Source organism: Gracilinanus agilis, unplaced genomic scaffold, assembly GCF_016433145.1.
Source record: "Gracilinanus agilis isolate LMUSP501 unplaced genomic scaffold, AgileGrace unplaced_scaffold102, whole genome shotgun sequence".
NCBI classification, from domain to species: domain Eukaryota; kingdom Metazoa; phylum Chordata; class Mammalia; order Didelphimorphia; family Didelphidae; genus Gracilinanus; species Gracilinanus agilis.
Genome location: NW_025340478.1, coordinates 28,389 through 39,458, shown reverse-complemented (window position 1 = coordinate 39,458; position 11,070 = coordinate 28,389). Strand labels below are relative to the sequence as shown.

The window sequence follows — 11,070 nt, the reverse complement described above, 5'->3', positions numbered from 1 at the left end:
GAAAGAACTGTGGGAGCAGAAACACAAAAGAAAAACAACTGCTTGATTACATGGGTTGATGGCAGTATGTTTGGGGATGGAGATTCGAAACAACCACCCCAGTGCAAATACTAATAATATGGAAATAGGTCTTGATCAATGACACATGTAAAACCCAGTGGAACTGGGGGCAGCTGGGTAGCTCAGTGGATTGAGAGTCAGGCCTAGAGACGGGAGGTCCTAGGTTCAAATCTGGCCTCAGCAACTTCCTAGCTGTGACCCTGGGCAAGTCACTTGACCCCCATTGCCTACCCTTACCACTCTTCTGCCTTGGAGCCAATACACAGTATTGACTCCAAGATGGAAGGTAAGGGTTTTAAAAAAAACCCAGTGGAACTGCTTGTTGGCTACAGGAAGGGCATGGGAGGAGAGGAGGAAAAGAACATGATTCATGTAACTATGGAAAAATATTCTAAAATAAATAAACTTTTAAGAAGTGTATCAGGAGAGGCATATTGGTGGCACTGTAAATAGTGCACTAGATCTGGAGTCAAGAGGGTTCATATCTGTCCTTAGACACTCCTGTACGATCCTAGGCAAGTCACTTAACCTCTTTTTCTTAGCCTTCCCCTTGGGTCTTAGATTTGCTATGAATACAGAAAGATGGTTTATTAAAAATGTATCAAAAGTACCTTTTTTCAGAGGGCTGATTGTTAAATATTTATCACTACACCTTGGTTGTATTACTAAATTCTCACTAAAAGAGATTCTCCTAGATATTATATTATCCATGTCCCTACTCTCTTGCTACTGGTGATCATTAATGAAGTATATAATTTAATAGTGATCATCACACCATGGTGATTCTATGGATAGTATATTCTTGAGCATACTGGTAAATGTTTAACAACCAGATTTCTGAAAAAAAAATGCATTCCTGATACACTTTTAAGCTTAGTCTGCATTATTAACATTTTCCCCATCATTTTCTTGAGTCTGGACAATTGACAAAGGAAAATTGAGCCTTGACTTGTAGCATTTGCCAATTTTGGAAGTATAAATAAATGCTCACGCTAAAAATTTAGCAATTGGTTCTTGTGCCCCTTAGGAGCTGGCTCCAACATGCTTCTGGTTATATTTTGTATACAAGTATGTATACATCACAGATCTGGAACTGTGTTTCCAGTCTTATTTGGACAATCTCCTCTCAGTGGTCAAAGAGGGGAATTTATCACTTACTCGGAGTATATCGGAGGGATGCTGTGTCACTACGGGCCCCATCTCTGTAATAGGCTAAGATGGAGATCTCATATTCTGCATGCTTCCCTAGACCAGGCAAAGTAGCAGTGCCTAGGTTCCCTGGGACAGAAATCTGTGATGAGAGAGAAAAAGAGAAAATGTGGGATGGAGATCAACATTCTCCCAAGTCCTGAGACTGACTAATTTAACCTGTGCATATTTGTAGAAGAGATTCATCCCATTAAGAGATGTTAGTTCTCTGGGTTCCTGATTGTCTGGGCTGAATTCCTCCTGCCCAGGGTACATGCGTGCTGAGAGAACTTGCTATATTTGGTCTAGAGAAAGATGGTGCCTACTCTGCTGACTTTCTCTGGGGAAGGAGCAGCAGTGGTCTAAACCCAGACCCTCAGCCCTAGGACTTGACCTTCAGGGAAGGGTATGGGCAGCTCCTGAGAATTCCCTCCCCCTATCAGTGGTCCTTTTGTCATGAGATGGTGGGGGTGGACTTTTTTACCTCCTTCTTAAGACAGAGATCTATCAGACTCTACTCATAATGCTCCCCACCAGGACCCCATATCTTATACTGTACCTCATAAGCCTTTCCTTCACCCAAAGGTGTCCATTTGATCTGATAGACCACCACACCAGAGGCTGCAGCGGCAGCCCACTCCAGTCTGACATCATCCCCTGGCAATTCAGTTACTTTCAAGTGGCTTGGGGCTGGGACTTTTCCTACCAGGCAAAAAAAAAAAAAAAAAAAAAACAACAAGAAAACCTTTGACCTTGAATTTTGAAATCTCAATCCCCATTAGTCCTATGCCATCTTTGCTGTTTCCAGCTGCCTATGAGTAGGTGCAGAGCAGATGGCTGGGGAGCTCAACAACACCCTGACATCTGGCCCCAACTCATACTACGGATCTCAAATGACTGCAGCCTGGGAGTCCAGGGGCTGGCAGAAATCTTTGTAATTCACTGATTTCATGAATCATTTTTAGATTCCTGGGATAATAGGAACACGTGGTAGGCAGAGTAGGAGTCGGTAGGGGGTAGGAGACAGAAATAGGCTTCTGTCTCTGTAGGGGTTAAATAGATCTGTGAGACTCCAACTTTCTACCTCCATGCCATCACTTTCCTCTGTCTTCCCCTAAATTTTAGAAGACTTCAACCAGATTGGGATAAAAACTCACATATTTTCCTAGGAGTTACACTTGTTTTTCTATAATCTTGCTCTATAGACTTAATATTCTGTTTCTGCTGTTCTGCATTTTAATTTAATTCAGTAAATATTTATTAAGCATCTCTGAATCTAGATCCATGCAATCCTCATAAAGAATGTCCTCTCCCAGGGGCCAGAAGAGAATGTATAATAATAGCTTATATTTATATAGGAGTTTAAGGGTAAGCATTTATTATTTCCATTTTAAGGACTAGGAAACTAAGACTCAGAGATTAAATGACTTACCTATGATCGCACAACTGTTTAATGTCAGATAAATCCAGTTTGCCTGATTCCAAGTTCAATGTTTCTTTCCTTGTGCTATGCTGCCTATCTATGGGGATGTATTAGGGTGCTCTTTCATCCTTTGGCTTAGAGAGTTCTTACCCCCTCACCACAGTTTTCTGTTCACTCACGTGTGGTCACTCGTCCAGTGAGTGTGGAAGAATCCCCCTCTTTGTAGACTGATGTGACACTGACAATATATGAGGTGGAGGAGGACAGTGGGGCCAGGTTGACAGAGGAGGCATTCCTGGAGACATCTATCTGCAAGGTAAGGGTAAGCTCTAGGCTTCTACCGCAGCTGGGGCAAGAGTGTCACTCTCACCTAGAAAGAGAATGGGGCATCCACCTTGCCTGAGGGCCATGCAAATTACTTCCCCTCCCAAAGTCACTCTGGCTATTCTCAGGAGTCAAGGCCTCTGGATACTGAGGTTCATCTACATCTGTCCTTCAGTAAAGAACCCACAAAACATGGCTTGTAGTGACTCTACAACTTTGGAGGTGAATTATTCCTCTTTGCAAAAACCTCACAGGACAGAGTCTATAGTTATGGTACTCATTACTCATTAGGGAATTTTTTCTCTTGTAGAAGCCCACATCTATATTTAATCCTTTCAGTTGTTCTTGCACATATGGTGACATCCCTTGTCCCCTCTCTCATTGGCTAGGCAGAGGCCATAACTAGTTAGTTAGGGTGCACATGGAACTATATTGGCCAAGATTATGGGTTAGTCAAGCAGGGGTGGTGATTCCTATTTGCTTATAGGCTTGGCATGGATTGTAAAATTCTGCAATAAGATTAACAAATAAAACCAAAAGTTAAGTGGAACCATGGCAAAGGCAGACCTAGGTATAGAGCAGATAGTTGAAGTGGATGGTAGTCACATGAACGTGTCTTCCTGAGAAGATAGTCCACAGGGACTAAACCGCAGACATGTTCAAAAGAACCTCAACATTAGGTAGCACTCATCAGCTTAGAAGCTATTTGGACATTTAGGTAGTTTTCTTTCATGCACTTTGATCACATGTAACCCCATGGTGATTCTTCTGAATTTATTCTATTTCCTTGTAAATACTAGAAATAGCAAACTTGATTTCCTTTAAGAGTGTGTCACAGAGGGAAGAAGGGAATGAGGGGTGGATGCTTTGAATGATAAGCATCTCAAAACGAGTGGGGAAAGAACCGGAAGCCAGGGAGCTTAGAATGAGTAAGTAAGTCACGTTTCTAGGGCATATGGTCTCAAAAAATTTCCCAGCTACTAAGGTAACTACCAGCAGCATTTCTACTCTTCCCTCCCTCTACTCTGTTTCCTATTACTTTCCTTAACATTTTCCTACCCCTGGTTTCTCATTCCACCATCTCAAGGTGACCTAATAAATTGTCATTCTATGTCATTCGCCTAGATTTCTAAAAAGCATTTTTTATTCCAGAGGAGTAGAGAGTTGAGAAAAGAAATCCAAGGTGGCTTGCAGGTTGTATTCTGGGACCCTCAGGAATATGCCCTACCAAGGCTGAGGTCATATTCTCCTGTCAGACACTCACCTCCCCAGCTTGGTTCCCTTCCAGTGAGACATAGGACACACGGTACATGCGAACTCCCCTCGATGATGCCTCCCAGTGAACTCGAACAGAGCTGTGGCTGACCTCAGAGAAGCTCAGGTGTTTGGGGAGATCCAAAGACACTACAAATTCAACATCATGCACTTAGGAACTATGAGGGTTTGGATTCTCATATATATCTTTGAATGTGCCTTATAAATTAATGTACTAGTAGATTTGGGGGATTATTTGACCAAGGAGGAGACAAATCTGGAAGGAAATATCTTGTTTTGATCCCTCCCTGCTCCCCTATGAAAGACTCTTTGATAACTCTTCTTCTGTAAGAGGATAATGCTTGTTAGAAGACGGAAGAATGATAGATAAGTGTCCAAAGTTTGGAGGAAGGCGGAGTCAAAAGGAGAAATAAAAAGGGAGAAATGGGATTTATGAAAGAATCATCAAAGTATAACTTACAGGTCTTGGCTCGGATGCTCTGGGACTCACTGATTTCCTCCCCAAAGAGGGCATATACAGCAATGCTATATTCTGTACCAGAAGCCAAACCTTCCAGCAGAACCTCAGGGTCCCTCACTCGAACCTGGAACACAAAAGCCCAATATGCTATTGTGGTAGAGGTTTTGGCCAAGCCAAGCATTCATCACCCTCAACCCAGGACTCTCCCTGTCCCCACCACCATCTTTCCCGTCATTTGCTCACTTGCAGTGGGACTTTGGTCAAGCAACTTTCTCATTCTGGGCTTCATTTCCTCATCTATAAAATGAGGGGGTCAGAATAGTCCTAGTCCTTATAAAAAGAAGATATTTTAAGTCTAAATCTTCTCTTCCCACCATCATTCTCACAATATCCTCCAGCAGATTGTTTAGTCTGGACCACTCTGAAATAATTGCTGGTTGGGTTGACCTCAGGAACCTAGCAAGCAATTCAAATGGGGATTCCTAGAGGATAATTTTGCACATACCTCTCTCCCATCTTCCTCTTCCTCATCTGCCTCCTGCTCTCTAGGGGAAGCTGAAGTGCAGTGAACGAGGTACTGGGTAGCTTTACTTGTGGGCTTCCAGGTCAAATGGATACTATTGTGGGCCACGCTTAAAATGGTCAATGAGCTTGGAGGAGACAGTGGTACTGTCCAAGGAGAGCACAAAGTCAGAGAGGGAGGCCAGACAGGTAGGTCCCACTTTAAGAAAACTCAAAATGGAAATCAAGCTTACAAAGGGGATGAGTGGGGTTGGAGGGTCAGGAAATATTGATGAACATTATTTGCATGACAATAAGAGTTTAAATTTCTATAGTTTTCAAAGCCTTACAAAACTTTTTCCAAATATCCTCTCTGTGTGGGAAACAAGATTTTAGAATGAGAAAACTGAGGCTAAATCATGTGACTTTTCCATAGCCACAGTTAACTAGCATCACAGCCAGCATCTGAACCCAAGTCTCCTGACTCCAACTCCAGTGCTCTTGGCACCATTCCATTACATCTTCTATGTGGTATGAAGTGAGGTCCACCACCATTCATAATGTTTTAAGTGAGGAAGCTGAAGCTTAGCAAGATGCCATGTCTAATCCAAGGTCACAGAGAAAGTCAGCAGTCAGCTGAAGCCCCCCACTCCCCAGGCCTAGACCCTTCCCCCTGAAAAATATCCTAGGCATATGGCTTCTAGAACAGAGATATTCCCTCACAAAATCTGACATTGTAATCAATCTCCCCACCAAAGCCAGGAAAAGAAGCTACAAGTTTCTTAACAGTCAAAGGTCCCTGGCTCCACTTCATTTAAAGTTAAAGGTAAGACCTAGCCACAGAGTTACTCCTGACCTACATGTAGTCACTATGTCCCAGAGCCCCTCTCCAACACCATCCTTATAGACAGGAAACACTGTGACCAAGTACTCTGTGTTGGAGGTCAAATTCAGCAGCTGGGCAGATGAAGTAGCCCCTTCCACTGTGACCTGGAAGAGAGAGAGAGGAGAGGACAGAACAACCTTGACACAGTACAACAGTGATGCTGGAGAGGGCTTCCCATACATCCAGCAGGCTATAATTGAAAAACAGTGGACTGGGTCCCTTGGGTTCCAGCTCCAGCTCTGCCTCTTACTCATTGACCTTGGGGAAGTTATCTAACATCTCTGGGCCACAACTTATTCATTTATTAAATGAGGAGTTGGAACTAGATTGATCTCTAAACACTCCTCCAATTCTAATGTTCTGTGATTTTTTTAGTCTGTTTTACAAATTTCAATTAATCAAAACTTAAAACTCATGAGAATCCAACTCATGGCAAGCTTCTTAGCTGCTTGAGAATAGGATTCAGAAGACAAAATTCACAGCTATGGAGCTGGTCTAGGGCCAGTCAAAGGAAACCCAAATCTGGGAACTTTACTACTAGATCTAGCTATATCAAATGAATGTAAGCAAAAAAGCAAAACAAAACAAAACAAAGCAAAACAAAACAAAAAACAAACTAGTTTCTCCTCCTAATCGCTGTCTCCTTTGCCCAGACCTCCACTCCCTCAAAAACAGAGGGACAAAAAAAAAAGGCAAAATATGAATTTGACTATTCTGCCACTAGTGAATGGTCTTTTTAATTATTTTCAGAGTTTGATTATTCATAGTCTCTTGGCTCCTCTTACCTCCCTGGGTGTGCCACCTCTGGAGGGATGGTATACGATCCTGTACTTTCTGGCAGGCTCCAGAGGAGGGGTCCAGGCCAGACGGAATCCTGAGGCTGTCACTTCTGATACAATCAAGTTCGTGGGGCTTGGATGGGTCGATCTATTAGCCAGGACACCTGTGGGCAAGTGTAGGGGAGAAGAAGCAGACAGGCTAACTCCCTTCAATGTATTCCTACAGAGCGTGGGGGGAAAATAGGTCTCTAAAATGTTTTCCATTAGTAATTCCTTCAGCTCCCTCTGGAGGTCATTTCTAGAACTGGGAGCTAAGAAGGGAGGGGAAAAGGAGAGAAAAAGAGGTTCCCTCCATCACCCATTGAAACAATCTGTCTGTCTAGTGGATACTACATCTCCACGGGCTGGGGGCAGGGTCACTGCTTGGCAAGGGGGCAGAGATGTCTACAAATGTATCCCTTCACCTGGGTCTCTGCTTCGACTTCTCTCTTGGATCTTCCAACAGAGGAGCCTGATGAGCCTGCTTGTCAGGTTGCCAAGGAGAGGGAAATCCAGAACATTGTGAACTGTGACATCCAGGGGAAGGGATGCCAGGTGTGTCAGCTCAGACTCATCGGCATTCTTCACTCCTGCACAAAAAAAGCAAATCTTGGAGTGAAGGTGTTGGGTGTGCTCCTTCCATAGGGCTTTCTCATTCCCCCCAAATTTTCTTTTCCCAAGTTATCTCCCCTCCGCTGTGTACCTCTCTGATACCTTTCTTGTACAATAATTTTTATGGCAATCTGGAAAGGAGAGGTGACAAATAAAACCAAACAACAAACTATCGTTTCTTTTTTTTCTTTGTAAACTTTTACTTTCTGTCTTATTATCAATTACAAGATAGAAGAAGAGCACTAAGGGCTGGTTAAGTGACTTGACCAAAGTCACATACAGAAGTGAGCTTTTTGAGAGTAGGGCCATGCTTTGACTTTCTGTGTATCCCCAGTGCTTAGCAAAAATCTTGGACTTACTTCAGTTAATTGCTTTTTTTTTTAATATCCCAGTGAAAGCATATGATTTTTCACTTGTTTGTTTGGGTTTTGGTTTTATATAATTATTTACCTGCAAGAATGAACAATATGGAAATATGTTTTACTTGATAATACATCATAACTCAGATCAAATCGCCAGCTCTAGGAGGTGAGGAGGGCAGGAAGGGAGGGAGACAATTTGGATGATATAAATTTGGAAAACTTATGTAGAAATTTGTTATTAAATATAATTGGTAAAAAAGATAAATAAAGAAAAATAAAAAATAAAAAGAGCTTTTGAATAAAAAATAAAGTAAAATAAAATATCCCAGTGAAGTAGATAGCACATAGTAAGTACTCAATAATTAACTAGCACATAGTAAGTGCTCAATAATTGCCTATAGACTGATTCATAGACTGACCTTATCCCACAGTCACAGAATATTCAAGCTAAGAGGTGGCTCAAAAAAATTGAATCCAATCTCCTCATTTGACAGATGAGGAAACCAAGGCTCCAAAACATAAAGAGTCTTTATTCAAAGTCGGCAAGTTAGCAAAGCTAAGACTAAAAACCATGTGTTTTGGCTTCAGTTGCAATACCCTTTCTACTCTGCCATACTTTTTGTATGTTGTTCAGTTGTTTCAACCATGATTGATTCTTCATGACCCCATTTGGAATTTTATTGGCAAAGATATTATAGTGGTTTGCCATTTCTTTTTCCAGCTCATTTTGTAGATGAAGAAATTAAGAAAACAGGATGAATACAGTTATTATGTATCTGATGCCAGATTCGACCTCCCAGGATGAATTCTTCCTGACTCCAGGCCTAGCACTCTAACCACTGCACCATCTAGCTGCCCCTTTACCATATTTGTTTCCCCTTTGCTTACAACTGAGCTCCATGGAGTTTACTCAGATAATTATTATTAACAAAAATAATAACAATGACTAATAGTTATATAGTCCCTATTATGTGCTATGAATTGTGTCAAGTACTTTCCAAATATTACCTTATTTGATCCTCACCACAAAATGGGAAGATAGGTGCTTTTATTATCCCCATTTCACAGTTGAGAAAACCAAGGCAAGTAGAAGTTAAGTGATCTGCCCAAGGTCACACAGCTAGTAAGTGTCCAGAGACCTTGGGTCTTCCCAACTCTAGGCCTAGAACTTATCCCCTGCAACACCTAGCTAAGCTACCTCAAGCTGAGTGCCTGACCCTCTATCTTTCTTCAGTTGCCAGAGAAGAGAAAGGGGTACAACATCTAGTACTGTTAATCAGAGGGACAGGGTTGCCAGCAGAAGAGTGGTGGAAACTCATTGCTTACTAGGTTGAACTCCATAACTTCTTGTACCTGCCCCAAATCCTAGATAACTGAAGATCATGGATAGGAATCTGGAGATATCTCAAAGGACATCTAAGAGTACAATATCCAACCCTCATTTTATGGATGAAACTGAGTGCCAATAGAGATTAAGTGACTTTCCATTACATAGTAAGTGACTCTCCCACTATCAAATTTAAGAATCAAAGACAGGATTTTAACCTACATCCTCTGAGCTACACACTGGCTAACAGAACTCTTTACACTGTACCATTGGGCAGGAAAGGAATCTCCAGAGGTGGCTTTGACCATCTTCTTCTGCTCAAAGACCAAGCCATAACTAAAACTCTGATTCTTGTGACCTCGAGGCCAGAGTACTTTATATCACCCCTTACTCTCCAAAAACTCACACATTCTCTGTTTTTGCTTTTGGGGAGAGAAAGGAGGAATATCCATTCCCAAACAACATATTCATGTTTGTGAAAAGAGAAAGATACTCACAGAGGGCAAAAGACAGAGAGAGACAGACAGAGATAAATAGAGCTACAGAAATAGACTCTAAAATAAAGACAGTGAAACATGGACAGAGCCAAGTGTTCTTTTAAAAATAACATTCTCTCATTCCTTGCTCCTCAGAGGCTCCAGCTACTCCCCCACACCCACGTCATACTAATAGGATGTCACACCAAGAGGCCAAATTGTGCCACAACTGATAACTATAATCACCTTCATTTGATTTACACTGTGTACAGAGACGCCTGGGGAGAGGTTGCTGCGTCTCTGTTTGTCTTATTAAGATAATTGCTGATCAGTGTCTTCTCAAAACAACACTCAGATCAGTCTGGAAGCAGGAATGCCAAGCGTGGTCAGAGCACCACTGATAAATGTATGCCCTGGACCCAGGCAACCTTAAAAAAAAAAAAGGTAAGGGAAGCAGGCACACCCTCAGGGTATGATTTCAGAGACAAAAAATTCTCCTTTCCCCATCTTTCTTTGTATTCCTAGCACTTGACATAGTTCCTAGCCCATAGGCAAGTGCTTAACATGCTTGTTGACCAACTGACTGACTGACTGACTGATTTTTGGACTAACTGACTGATTGATGGAATTTGTTCCACACGGTTACAGTATTTTCAAGCTGAAAGGCAGCTCAGAGAAAATCAAGTCTTCTCCTCCATCTGCTAGCCACTGGGGCAGATCCTTATCTTGTGATAACCAGAGAAAAGACTTAAGATGCACAATGACTGTCATTCATGCATCAGTGAAGTGCCTGATGACAGATTTTCCTAGGATCAAATCCTGATGATATTAATGGGTAAGAGCTAGGGAGAGTGGACTCCTGAATGGGGCAAAGGGTGTCTTGGTTGGGATAGAAAGGAGGGTCTGAGGAAAGCCTTCACCCACTTCCCAATGTTGATGCCAGTTGGCCAGACTTCTAAAACAACCCAGGAATTTGGGTTTTAAATGAAAAATAAAGAACGTTAATACTCAGCATTTTGTATTCCCTAAATTATTAACGTTCTTTATTTTTCTGATCATCACAAAATATCAGAGGTCTTTATCCAGCCTATACTCTGTTCTCACAATGTGATGATTGGAAAATGTCTCCAAAAAGGAGGATCAAGGGCAGATTCTAAGGAGTATCTTACCAATGGCAAAGATGTCTATGCCCACATCTTTCAGAACTTGAGCAGCAAGTCTGGCATCATCCTGGGACTTGCCGTCAGTCAGAAGAACGACTACTTTAACTGCCTCAGAACGAGACCCAGCTTCAAGCTTCAGATTCTGCTCCAGTACATGAGTCAGTGCAAGACCTTTAAGGAGGATAGTGCAAAGTC

At 42.1% G+C, this 11,070-nt stretch overlaps 1 protein-coding gene across 1 annotated transcript in view; it reads right to left on the bottom strand.

Annotated features, from left to right (window-relative positions):
- Positions 1-1,218: 1,218 nt before the first annotated feature.
- The window catches only part of COL20A1 (collagen type XX alpha 1 chain), a gene marked incomplete at both ends in the record, with an annotated part of 32,829 nt that continues 22,977 nt past the window's right edge, over positions 1,219-11,070 (bottom strand). The window contains 10 exons of the mRNA XM_044682999.1: positions 1,219-1,351; positions 1,808-1,950; positions 2,851-2,980; positions 4,260-4,399; positions 4,731-4,854; positions 5,236-5,399; positions 6,092-6,221; positions 6,903-7,060; positions 7,361-7,525; positions 10,882-11,046. Coding sequence (XP_044538934.1) covers positions 1,219-1,351; positions 1,808-1,950; positions 2,851-2,980; positions 4,260-4,399; positions 4,731-4,854; positions 5,236-5,399; positions 6,092-6,221; positions 6,903-7,060; positions 7,361-7,525; positions 10,882-11,046 — 1,452 coding nt within the window. The remainder of the gene's footprint in view (positions 1,352-1,807; positions 1,951-2,850; positions 2,981-4,259; positions 4,400-4,730; positions 4,855-5,235; positions 5,400-6,091; positions 6,222-6,902; positions 7,061-7,360; positions 7,526-10,881; positions 11,047-11,070) is intronic.